Source organism: Chinchilla lanigera, unplaced genomic scaffold (genome assembly GCF_000276665.1).
Source record: "Chinchilla lanigera isolate Chin_1 unplaced genomic scaffold, ChiLan1.0 scaffold00009, whole genome shotgun sequence".
NCBI lineage: Eukaryota > Metazoa > Chordata > Mammalia > Rodentia > Chinchillidae > Chinchilla > Chinchilla lanigera.
The window spans coordinates 8,304,088-8,317,339 of NW_004955410.1; the positions used below are offsets into that span (position 1 = coordinate 8,304,088).

Sequence of the window (13,252 nt, forward strand, 5' to 3'; positions counted from 1 at the left end):
ACTTCCGTCGGCTTCTCCTCAGCGGCGATGGCGGCGGCGGCGGCTCGAGCGGTGCTGCTGCCCGCGGCGAGGCGGCCCCTGTGGGGTTTCGCCGAGAGGCTCGTGGGCCCCGGCGCGGCCAGGCGGGTGAGCTCCCCCGCGGCCTCACGGCCTCGGCGCGACGGGGACCGGGCGGGTGGCCGGGCGGGGGGCGGGGTGCGGGGACCCTGGTCGCTGGCCGGCTCTCCAGGGCTGGGACCCCGAAACCCTGCTTGCAAGTTAGGGGGCCTTTTGTTTTTCTGTACTGGGGTTGAACCCGAGATCTCCGCTCTGAGCTACGTCCCAGCTCTTGTTTCACTTTTTGAGGCAGGAGTCTCGCGAAGTCACTAAATCACCCAGGTTGGGTTCCAGTTTGCGATCCTCCTGCCTCAGCCTCCCAGGAGTGCTGGGATTGCTGGAGTGTGTTTTGGGGGAAACTAGAGAAACTGTTGTCTCTGTTTCTGCCTAAAACAGCTTCTTCCTCAGCTGGGCTTCTCACGAATCTCAGACAGCTCAAGTACAACTTGGTATTTTCATTTTTCTCACTAGAGCTTCTAGCTTTCTGTAACGACATAGAATATATATACGTATATATTACATATATACATATATGTATTGTACATGTATAATATATACATATGTGTTATGCGTATATAATATATATGCATACACTATATATTATATACATATGTGTATTATACATATATAGTATATATTATACACACACACACACATATATAACATATATAATCTATATAACCCAAAGCTCATTTCTGTCTTGGCCTTTCCCCTGCTTGTTCTGAGCGTCACGAATGTGAACCATATCTGGATAAGCATTGAAATCAAGCCCGCTTCTCTGTGGGCAGTGGTTACCGTCCACGCTGTTGGCTTCCTTAGCCCGGGAAGGGCGTGCTCGCCATCGTTGCTGGGATGGGAAAGTGGTTGGCCAAGGGCGGTATCTGGGCGGGTCAGAGGTGGAACCAGAGTGAAGGGAAAAGATTTTATTTATTTGTTGCGGTGCGCAAGGTTGTGCCCTACCACCGAGCTGTGCAAGAAAGAGTAGAGTCCAGGTAGCTTTGGTTTTGCGATTGCTGTTCCGTACCGGAAGAGTAACGTGGCCTTACATCCCCTCCTCCGCCTCCCGCAAGCAGCCGCTGTGTTTGGGAGGGAGCAGACTGAGAAGCGCCCAGGCCGCTGCGCAGGTTGTTCTGAACGTGCCTGAAACCCGGGTGACGTGTTTGGAAAACGGACTCAGAGTGGCCTCTGAGGACTCGGGGCTGTCCACGTGCACAGTAAGTGACCCAGACTGCCCCCCAGTGCTGCCTCCTTGGGCAGGGGGCAAACTGTGGGTTCTTGTGCAGTGCTGGGGGTGGTTCCCAGGGCCTGTGCCTGCTAGGCAAGCGCTCTCCCACAGAGCCACCCCGCCAAACGCTGGGTGTGAACCTTTACCTCTGTAGTTGGTCGGTGGGTGTTTTGCCTTGACAAGTTTGTCTGAGTTGTGAACCTCTCTTCCAGTTCCGCCTCCATCCTGGACCCTGGGTGCATTGTTTCGCTGTGCACATCTGTTTCTTAGAGAACATCGTATTGTTTATTGTTAGTAGTATCGATGGAGAGGTGTTTTTTTTTTTTTTTTTTGTACTTGAAATCGAACTCAGGACCCTGCGCTTGCCAGGCAGGTGCTGTGCCTCTGAGCTGTATCCCAGGCCCAAGGTGTGTTTCTTGAGCTACTCTGTGACTTGTGTTTTACATACATTTTCTTGCTTATTTGATTTTTAAAGTCCTTGTGGTAGGCATCGTCCACATTTCATAGTTGGGAAGCAGCCTCAGGGAAGTTGACTGGTTTTGTCCAAGGTCGCAGCTGATACATGACTTGAACCGGAGCTTTCTGATGGTCCCTGTGTTCTTTCCACCAGTTATTAACTGGCTGTAGAAATGAGTTAGGCTAAGATTCCGGGTCCTTAGTGAAGCCCCTAGATAGTATTAGTAGCATCTAGCAGTAGCTTGATGGTCAGAAATTTAAACCCTGGTTCAGAAGCATGAATCATCAGTTCACTCAGGTTAAGAAGACTTTAGTGTTTTGTTTCTTTTTTTTTTTTTTTTTTTTTTGGTACTGGGACTTGAACTCATAACTTCACGCCTGCCAGGCAGGCACTGTGCTGCTGAGCTACATCCCCAGCCCGAGAGTGTTCCACTGTAAAATTCGTGTCGGAAAAGGAAGGAATTGTTTAACTGAACTGCTCTTTGACTGCATCCAGGTTGGGCTCTGGATTGACGCTGGAAGTCGGTATGAGAATGAGAAGAATAACGGCACAGCTCACTTTCTGGAGCATATGGCGTTCAAGGCAAGTTGTGAGACTGACTGCACAGGAGTGAGTTCTCTTGATTACGTAGCTTTTCCCCTGTGCTTATGTGGCACCCAGGGCCTCGAGCCAAGCAAGCAGTCAACCACAGGGCTCCATCCCCAGCACTGCACTGTGTGTAAAAGCCAGTGAGTGCAGAACCTCAGTACTTTAAAGCTGAGAACTGCAACAGTATGGTGTGTTTTTAGTTTTACTTCTCCGGGGCAGTGTCTAAGATGATTACTGATACTTGATTTGTAAAATTGAAACAAGGACTTGCTCCTGGAATGCAAGGGTTATGTGAACGTGTATCATTTTGAAGCTGAATGTATTTTATTTTATTTTTTTGGTACTGGGAATTGCCAGGCAGGCGCTTGTGCCACTGAACTATATCCCTGGCCTGCCGAATGTATTTTAGAAACCAAATTTGTCCTTGTATAAAACTGGCCTTGGCTTTTGTCCTCTATTTCATTATCTGAAGTGTTTCGGGAGATGAAGGATAAAGAAAGGAATCACAGTTTGTTTTCCTCCCCCGCCAGGGCACCAAAAAGAGATCCCAGTTAGACCTGGAACTGGAGATTGAAAACATGGGCGCCCATCTCAACGCCTACACCTCCAGAGAGCAGACTGTGTATTATGCCAAAGCGTTCTCTGAGGATTTGCCAAGAGGTATCGCTGTTATTTGTACTGGAAGATAATGTAATTTTCACAAGAGTACAGAAATAATTTGGTCTGTCTTTATATCTGTTATGAAAGTGACCCGCAGAAATGTGAAAAAAAATGAACCAAACTCTGGGTGAAGGGCAGCTGTTCTTACTTTTTTCTCCAAATCTGACAAATGATATCAAGTGTTTACCAGTTGAAGACGTGTGCAAACAGGCCCTTAGCACTTGCTTTGAACCCACTCCTTTCAGAGTCGTATATGAGTGGTATTCTCACTCACTTTCATTCCTTGTTTGATACAAAAACTATTGGTTTTGCACAAAGTAAGCAAATGCTCACTCAGAAGATTATTGTTTATAAGGCAGTAGAATAGAGGTAACTTTGACTTTGTAGAAGTAGAATAATTTTGACAGCATAGCACAGCTGTTTGTGTAGAGTGTTTTGAAAATCTTCAAGCAGTGTTATTACACAAAATATTTTTGCAGTGGAAGAATTAACAACAGAACTTTGCATTTTAGAACTAATTTGTGGTTATCAAAGGTCCCTACATAACGTGATTTTATTACTTTAAAGTTTGGGGTTTCTAAGGGAGTCTTTTTAATAAGTGTGAGCGGCACTTTGCCCAGGTGCTTGTGTGTAAAATGTCCACTTGATGCACGTAGTACCTGGACGGTGTCACTGCTTTGTTCCTGTGGACACTGAGGCCGAGACTGGCTTGAGAGACAGTGGGGCAGGCTCCAGTTGTTTCTTTTGACTCAGATTCATTTGCTGTGTCAAGACAACAACAAAGCAAAACAGAAAGCTCATCACCAGTACATACACAAAAAAATCAGCGCAGTGCCAAGGCCACAAGCATAACGGCAGCAGGGGAGGGTGTGTTGGTTTGAGTGGCAGAGGCCATCCTGATTCAGGAGGCCTTGGTGCAGGCTGACGGGGGACTGAATGAACGGCCGGCCGTGTTCTTTGGAGAGTTGTTCTTTGTAAACCACCCCTCCTTTTTTTTTCCAGTCAGGAATTTCTAAGGTCATTTTATTTATTGATTACTGAGGCTTTGCTTGTGATTTTTATCCCCTCAGCTGGGTGAAGCTGATGAGGTAATAATTAAATGTTTAGATTAGAGATCAACAAATGTTTATGATCACTTGTTATTTTTTTCTTTTTGTGGTACTAGGGATTGAATCCAGGGCCTTCACACTGAGCCATATCCTCAACCTTTTCTTTTTAAAATTGTATTTTGGAACAGGGTCTCACTAAGTCACCAGCTTGGTCAGACTTGGCTCGATTTTGCAATCCTCCTGCCTCAGCCTCCCAGGTTCTTTTTGTTGGGATTATAAGGGTGCACACCATTCCTGGCTGGGTCACCCATTCTTATCAGTAAGGAACTTGATCCCACAGTGGCAGGATGTTAAGTACTTGGACTACTCACCAAACAGCCGGTTCTGATTAAAACAGTACCAGGAAATAGGGCCTATCCCCTTGGACTGCTGGCCCGCGGACTCCATGCTGCCCTCTCCCTCCACCTCTTCACCGTCCTCTCTCTAAGATGGCAGTTTCCTCATCTGAATAGACGGCTTTTGTTTGGTGTTATCAACAGTTTTTAAAAAGAAAATAATTTTACTGATAAATTCCTGCTTTTGGTCATGCTCTGAATCTCGGTTTGCTCTTAGCAGTCTGTTTTGTCTTGTTCTTGGTGTTTGAACATAGTTCACGTTCAGAGCCAAGGTGCCTTGGAGCGAATGTAAAGCAGCAAACACGAGTTTACAGTACTTCAAAACCATGATTTAAGACTATTAAATTGTGCTGGGCTTGGTGGTACACGCCTGTAATCCCAGCACTTGGGAGGCTGAGGCAGGAGGATCCTCACGAGCTCGAGACCAGCCTGAGCTACAAAGTGAGCCCAAGGCCAGCCTGAACTGCATAGCGAGACCCTGCCTCAAAAAGACAAAAAAAAAACCAACTATTAAGTTTATTTTATATTTAAGAACATTTAGATTTTGATTTCAAGAAGGAATTGGAGCATTCTGTTTTTAGTGGGGTATATAATTTTTCTCATAAAATTCGCTTCACTTTTAGATTTTTGTTCAGTCAAGTCTGAGAGGGGCACAGCTCCATCAGGTGCGGTGGGGGCGCGTTGTGGGTTGCAATGCTTCTCCGCCTCTGTGGATAGCAGCCTCGCTGCTGGGACAACTTGGGTAGAAATGTAGATAATTTTCTGCTTCTTAATTTTCATACAAAACAATCTATATTAATTAATTTATTTATTTTTGTGTTTTAAGACAGGGTCTTGCTATGCAGTTCAGGCTGGCCTTGAGCTCCATTTTGTAGCCCAGGCTGGTCTTGAACTTGCAATGATCCTCCTACCTCAGCCTCCCAAGTGCTGGGATTACAGGCTTGCACTACCACACCCGGCAAAACAATCTATGTTAATTAGGAGATTTCTGTGGCATTTTTGAAGTAGGTAGGGTCATTAAAAGGATAGCAGATTTATGATTTTTCCCCCAAATGCCTCTGTACTCACAGGAGTTTGTATTTTGCATTTTTTATTTTTAACATTGTCCTTTTAGATATATTGAATATATGGAAGAATTTTCTCAGGTTAATCACTTCAGTCATTATTGGTGAGTGTCATGGTTTCTGATGTTGGTTTAAGAGATTTTAATATCAAAAATTAAGATTCTTGGTGTTTGTGTTTTAACTTCAACTAGCTGTAGAAATTCTTGCTGACATAATACAGAACAGCACGTTGGGAGAAGCAGAGATTGAGCGTGAGCGTGGCGTGATCCTTCGAGAGATGCAGGAAGTTGAGACCAACTTGCAGGAAGTAGTTTTCGATTATCTTCATGCCACAGCTTATCAAAACACAGCACTTGGACGGACAATTTTGGGACCAACTGAAAATATTAAGTAGGTATAAAAATTTATGATATTTACAAACTTCCAAGAAGTGTGTTTCAAAAGGTCATTTCCCCTTTGTAATCTGAGTAGGACTGTAGTTAGCTACCCTTTAAGTTCACAGAATTCCCAGGTGTTCGGGTTCATAGTAAGCAACTGATGGTGTCAGATTGCCTTCCTTGACATAGAAAAGTTGAAGGTCTGTGATAATTTTTGTCTGTGTCCCATTTCTTTTTTTTTTTTTTTTTTTGGTACTGTGAATCGAACTCAGGACCTTGCACTTGCTAGGCAGGCACTTATGCCACTGAGCTATATCCCCAGCCCCTGTGTCCCATTTCTGACTCTTTGTAACTCTTATAGTACTGTTAAGGTTCCATTTGATTTCAGGTATGTTACCTGGAGATCTGTCCCTTTTATTTCCTTTTAAAATTGTTTTACTCCATTGACAGGTCTATAAATCGTAAGGACTTAGTGGATTACATAACCACACATTATAAGGGGCCAAGAATAGTGCTTGCTGCTGCTGGAGGTGAGTCCATTGCAATTTCTGTAAATATTTTATGCAGTTGTTAGAGTGGTGTTTTCATCAGCTTCATCCTGTTGGGAGCTATCCTAAGAGTTTTTACTCACAAAACAAATTGTTGGAAGTGTGTTACGTCAGAGGAACGGGGAGGGGAGATACCTCAGTGGCACAGCGCCTGCCTCGTAAGCGCAAGATTCTGAGTTCAATTCCTGGTTCCAAAGGGGAAAAGAGTATAATGAACAGTTTAGAGGAATGTGGAGTGCAGGGTCCAGTTTCCTTGGCTGCTTTTTAGGTGGTTTCATTTGTAGAAAAATGAGGTGAGCCAGTCAGACCCTCAGTGTGCACACGTGGGGTTCGCCTGCAGGACTAGGGCGGATGAGTGACCTGGGAGACGGTCACCCTTGGAAAGTAGTGTCCGACCGCTAGAGACTCTCTTGAGGCTTGAAGTTATTTCTGGAGAGATAACTTCACCCTTGGTCAGGCAAGGAAGGAGCCGCTCCTCCCCATCTGCAGTCATTCGCTCAGAGGGTCTGCTGGTCACAGGTGGGGAGCTCAGGGGAGCCCTGAGGCAATATCACACTTCCTCGGGGCCATCTGGAGTCAGTGAGAAAGTTTCCTTCATTCCTGGCAGACTGAGTTTAGGCAAACAGTGCATTTTAATTGGTTTCCAGTTTTTCCCTATCTTTTATTTATTTATTTATTTATTTATTCATTCATTCATTCATTCATTCATTTATTCATTTATTTGTTTATGTATGTATCTTTTTGAGACAGGGTCTCACTATGCAGTTCAGGCTGGCCTCAAGCTCACTTTGTAGCCCAGGCTGGTCTCGAACCCGCAATGATCCTCCCGTCTCAGCCTCCCAAGTGCTGAGACTGCAGGCGGGTGCCACCACGCCCAGCTTCCTTGCCTTTTGATGAAGGAGTGAGTGAAGCACAGTGAAGATAGTGTGCAGGTGTGCTTCTCTACTAGAAATTACAGTGAGTTGCTGGTGCTGGGCCGATCTCTGCACTAACGACGTGGAGGTGGAGGAGAAGGTGAAGGTTGCATGTCTTGCACACGACACTCACCGTGGCTCCCAGCAGCCCGTGTTACCTTGTGTGCTCTGAAATTCTCTGACGCTGTCTCTGAGACGCATGGTGCTGAGTGCAGCTTCAGTGTTGGAAACTGCCTTGCTGAGATGGGCCCTCTCAGCCATCAGTGGTGGCACCCGGACACAGTGGATGCGATCCTGGCCGACGTTACTATAGCTCAGAGTCCCCAGCACACGTAGGTTAGCACTTTCCCTTAATGTGCATAAATGGTGTGCCTCACAACTGTGAGCATCTTAACCTCGGTGAAATAGACCAGTGTCAGCCTCAGCTGACACCTTCTGACACCATTTAGCTCATAATCTTCAGTACATGTAGCTTTGAACTGCTAAGTAAATTTTTCTATCTGGCTTCTTTAAAAAAAAATTAGTTTGCCTTGTAGATTGTGGTTAGTAGAGGTGGTGTTGGAGCGGAGCGGAGTATCAGGCCTGCCCAGCTAGGAGTGTGAGTGGGCGAGGTAGTGACAGGCGGATGTGGAGGTCACGGCCTGCTGACGGAGCCTGAGCATCTCACTCCCTGCCCTTGTACCCTGTACCGCGCATGATCTTCTGTTTGTGTGGGCAGCTCCGGATCGATACCCAAGGTGGCCCTTCTGCAGATTCCCAAAACAACACATTGTCGGTTACTATCTTGATTTACACTAATTACTTTGCAGTATGGGTGTAAGTGGTTTTATATTGGACTACTTTAAAGAAATGTTACAGCGGTGTTTTTTGAAGCACACGTGTTCAGGTTTACAAATATATATTTAAGAATGCTTCACTGAGCTGGGCATGGCGGTACATGCCTGTAATCCCAGCACTCGGGAATGAACATTGTTGGAAACCTACCTAGGTTAGTGAGTTCAAGGCCAACCCAAACTACATAGCAAGACACCCCCTCCCCAAAGGAACCTTCATTGATTGAATCTTTTTGGGCCCCAAGTTTATATAGTAAGGGATGTAGAATCTGAGTCATTTTGGATGTTGAAGTAGTGAGCATGTGGATAGCAGTGGATATATTGAGAAATTCAGAGGAAGCTATTTTGTTCCTGAGTTTTGATGGCAGAATTCCAAGAATAAATTTATCTGTGTATCTAGTTTTTTTAAGTGAGATGGGGCTCCTTTGTATTCTTTGCTACTTTAAAATATGTAACACTGGAAATTGATCTCTGGCTAGGTTGCCTCCTAGAACTTAATGTAACAATTTTGTATAGAAAGTGGTATTTTCAAGCTAGTGTTTTTTTTTTTTTTTTTTTTTTTTTTAGACAGGGTCTTGCTGTGCAGTTCGGGCTGGTCTTGAACTCACTTTGTAGCCTAGGCTGGTCTCAAACTCACAACGATCCTCCTGCCTCAGCCGCCCACATGCTGGGATTATAGGTGTGCGCCATCCTGCCCAGCTCAAACTGTCTTATCTTTGATTGCGAGTACACTGTTATGTTCATGAAAAGCTGTACAACCTCAAGCCTTATTAACACCAAGGAAATGGCTCTCAACAATGAACCATTTCCTCTGAAATGGCAGTTCTTGTGCAACACACATCATGTGGTACCACCCAGAGTCCGCTGTTAGCCAGGGTCTTAGCAGTTAGTGGTACTGGGCTGTGCTACTGTTGGACATGGAATTTTCCTTTATTTAGGTGTTTCCCATGATGAACTGCTTGAGTTAGCAAAGTTTCATTTCGGCGACTCTCTGTGTACCCACAAAGGAGAAATACCAGCTCTGCCTCCCTGCCGGTTCACAGGAAGTGAGGTAGGGCCAGCCCTCTCTAGAGAATTTTGCCTTTCGGGTGTCTTGTGTTACATTTGCAAGCAAATACATAGAGTGTGCAGATTTCCAAAAGGAGTAAGAGGGAGAAAGTCTAAGCTGAAACAGAAAAGGGACAGGGATGGGCTGCTTTGTTTCTTTCCTTCCTACTCCATGTGATTTAACTACTTGTTTCCCTTTCCTAAGAGAGGAAGGTTTTAAGTGCAGTGTTATATTTTGTTCCTTTTCTGCTCTGTCTTTGGCAGTGTGCCTATTACTTGTTAAGATGTAATAATAACTTTACTATCAGAAAGACCTAAAATCTTTCTCATTGAGTTTTCTCTTGGCTAAGTTCTGCCTCCAATACATTTGTCATTTGCTAGGTAGTGGTTAAAAGCCAGAAGTTGAGTCTCACTTGGTTTGCCACATTGCAGATTTTGCTCAAAATAGTATCTGGAAAGACGTCTGGTAGTGGTGGTTGCCTAGAACTGTAGCACTGGCAGTACAGACACAAACATGAATGCATTAGTTTAAATTTTTATAAAAAAATACAGATTGACAAATACAAGATGGATTTCTACCAGGTAAACCTACCCTTTTGGGGAAAGCAGTTATTATAGGCCAGGCATGACGGTGCATGCCTGTAACCCCAGCAGTCTGGGAGGCTGAGACAGGATTGTAAATTCAAGTCCAGCCTGGCTGACTTGGTGACTTAGTTAAGACTTTATGTCTCAAAACAAGGGCTGGGAGTCCAACACAGTTGACAGCCCTAGGTTCACTCTGAGTACTGCCCCTCCCCACCTTAATTTGGGAGTCTTCTAAATTACAGTGTAATGAGTCCTTATAGTTAAAAAAAGGAAAAGAGTCATAATGGTGAACATCCTAGCTTTGCATTTAGTGGGACTAGTGAGGCCTTTTCTCACTGTGTGTGCTGTGTAGCAGTAAATGTTAGTAACTACTTCCATTTTCCTCTAGGTTCGCGTGCGGGATGACAAGATGCCCCTGGCACACCTTGCAATAGCTGTCGAAGCTGTGGGGTGGGTGCATCCAGACACTATCTGCCTCATGGTTGCCAACACGCTCATTGGCAACTGGGATCGCTCTTTCGGAGGAGGGATGGTGAGTGACTTTAACATCTCATGATGAGTGGAAAATTTCTAAATACGTTGTTTGTTAAGAACGCTTTCCTTCCTTGAAATGGCAAAATATTGCTTTGTACTGTGACTTTTAAAATAAAACTGATCTGGGTTGCATTTGGGTTAGAAAAAAGGTTTTTTTTTTCCTGCCACAGAAATTAGTAGTAGCAGGCCAGCAATGTAGCTCAATGGCACAGCACCTGCCTGGCAAAAAGCAAGGTTAAGTTGGATTCCCGGTACCAAAAAAAAATTAGTAGTGAGACAGTTGGAAAGTAAGAATGGGAGAATTACAGTTAGTGCTATAAAATACAATAGTTTGTAATAACGGTAGTAGTTAATACTATTATCATTAATATTCTACTTTTAACCATATGAAGGTGATGTAAGAAAACAGACTTGCTTTTCATTGGTGCACACTAAAGCATTTAGGGGCAAAAAATCCTGTAGCTTACTCTGAAACTGTTGATAAAACATGTATAAAGAAAACCAAAAAAGGGGGCTGGGGATTTAGCTCAGCAGCACAGCACCTGCCTGGCAAGCGCAACGTCGTGAGTTTGATTCCTGGTACCAAAAAAAAAAAAAAAAAAAAAAAAAAAAGAAAAGAAAACCAAAAAAGCACACATGATAAAATGTAAACAGTTAAAGAAATTTGGATAAAGAGATTTTTTGCATTATTTTTACAATTCTGTAAGTCTGAAATTATTTCAAAATAGTGAGATTTGTCTGAAAAATTTCTTTAAACTATATTTCATATAAATACTTTAAAGTTCACATGTAGTATAATTTCAAATCCTTAGACATACGTGACCAAGAGGCCTGTAAAAGGTTGATAATGGCAATGTATTGCTTTATAAGTAGGCGTAGTTACTATATTATGAGGACTGAGTGCTTTTACACCATGCATTGGGTCAGATGAGCGTAATTCTTGGCCTCACGGAATTTCATTATTATGTTGCTGGTTAAAACCAAGAAATTTGGCCAGGTGTGGTGGCGCACGCCTGTAATCCCAGCACTCAGGAGGTTGAGGCAGGAGGACTGTCCCAAGTTCATGGCCAGCCTGGGCTACATAGTGAGTTCAAAGCCTGCCTGAACCACATGGCAAGACCCTGTCTCAAAAAACAGCCAACAAAAAACCCTGAGAAACTTAGCCATTTGTTTGCTACATACATCATTTTCTGATACCTTGGACCTGGCTATCTAAATTCCTCTCGGACTGTTTTTTCTTACAGAATTTGTCTAGCAGGCTGGCCCAGCTCACTTGTCACGGCAATCTCTGCCACAGCTTCCAGTCTTTCAACACCTCCTACACAGACACAGGGCTGTGGGGACTCTATATGGTTTGTGAACCAGCCACAGTTGCAGATATGATTCAAGTTGTTCAAAAAGAATGGTGAGAAAATATCTTCAAATAGTTCAAATCTTGACTAGGGTTTGTATTCTAAGCCAGTTTTCTTTTCACACTCTGTGATGGTAATTTTATCTTTCAAAGCAGTAGCACTGATTGCTGTTTTTAAACATAGATATTTCTTAGAAGAAAAGTGTGAGGCTGGTTTTATAAATTCTTAATCCCTCAAAAATAAATTACTCCATAGATCGTAGAACCTTAAAACCCAAGTACAAGTTATTTGGAAAGTATCTCAAAGTAATCTCGCTTGGAAAGGTGGGGTATAGAAGTGAATCTAAAGGTACCATTGGTAACAGAAAATATTTTCATTAAAAAACAGGTTAGTGTGAGTCAGTAGGCAGAGGCAGACTCATAGCTTCTGAGAACTTTTAGTCGGTTGTTTTCTACAGTATTCTACAGTGGCTTCCATCTAATTCTAGTCAGCCAGGACGTACATGATCATTAATTACTAGGTTTAAGTTAAACTCTATTGAATTTCTTGAAAAACTGGCAAATGACCCAGTGTAGCATGTTAGACCCTAATGGATGTGGATTTGTGAAGTCTCAAGATGATTTTAGTTAGTATTTCTCAAAATGTGGTCAGCCTGTTCTTATAGTGTATTAAACATCTGTCTGCAGTTGAGCAACAAGAAATTTACATACAACATTTTTAAGAAAACGGTAACTGGGGAAATAAAATTATTTTAGCTTTTGCTTACAAGGATTATTAGTAATTTCAACTTTTTATTAAGTTGAAATAACTATAATACTTATAAGTTGAAGAATATTGTACAGAATATATAATGCCTTTCTTTTAAATCATTAACTTCTAAAATTGCACAACATTTTCCAATTATTTTATAATACTAGTTTCCGTATATATTTTAGGATGCGACTCTGTACAAGTGTAACTGATAGTGAAGTTGCACGAGCTAAAAACCTTCTGAAAACAAACATGTTACTACAGCTTGATGGTGAGAATGACTTGGGGGCGGAGGATGTGGCTCAATGGTGGGGTCTACTCCCTAGCATGGCAAAAAAAAAAACCAAAACCAACCCAAACTTAAGTCTTCAGCTGACCTATATTTTAGTATAGTTTTTCCTTTTTAAGCAGGTTCTACACCAATTTGTGAAGATATTGGGAGGCAGATGTTGTGCTATAATAGAAGAATCCCTATCCCTGAGCTTGAAGCAAGAATTGATGTAAGTAGTCTTAGAATACAGTTGAGTCTTGTATAAAAAGGTCATTATTACAAAGGCTGAAAACATGTACCCTAAATCTTGATTGAGTTTTTAAAAGTCCTAGGTATAGAGTCTGTCTTTATTATAAAAAGCTCAGGATGATGGTACCTTTCCTGCTTTAGGCTGTGAATGCTGAGACACTTCGAGAAGTCTGCACCAAATATATCTATGACAAAAGTCCTGCTGTTGCTGCTGTTGGTAAGCCTGGCTCCTTTCGTCCTGTGCAGAAAGGTGGCCAT

At 43.2% G+C, this 13,252-nt stretch overlaps 1 protein-coding gene across 2 annotated transcripts in view; it reads left to right on the top strand.

The window, feature by feature from the left end:
• Positions 1–13,252, top strand: part of Pmpcb (peptidase (mitochondrial processing) beta) — a 13,552-nt gene continuing 300 nt past the window's right edge. The window contains exons 1-12 of one of the 2 annotated variants that reach the window (XM_005377228.2): positions 1–126; positions 1,167–1,310; positions 2,274–2,360; positions 2,897–3,026; positions 5,726–5,924; positions 6,362–6,441; positions 9,145–9,257; positions 10,227–10,370; positions 11,617–11,777; positions 12,660–12,745; positions 12,886–12,974; positions 13,136–13,211. In XM_005377228.2, coding sequence (XP_005377285.1) covers positions 28–126; positions 1,167–1,310; positions 2,274–2,360; positions 2,897–3,026; positions 5,726–5,924; positions 6,362–6,441; positions 9,145–9,257; positions 10,227–10,370; positions 11,617–11,777; positions 12,660–12,745; positions 12,886–12,974; positions 13,136–13,211 — 1,408 coding nt within the window. In that variant the 5' untranslated portion in view covers positions 1–27. The remainder of the gene's footprint in view (positions 127–1,166; positions 1,311–2,273; positions 2,361–2,896; positions 3,027–5,725; positions 5,925–6,361; positions 6,442–9,144; positions 9,258–10,226; positions 10,371–11,616; positions 11,778–12,659; positions 12,746–12,885; positions 12,975–13,135; positions 13,212–13,252) is intronic. The other variant, XM_005377229.2, reaches the window with a different exon arrangement.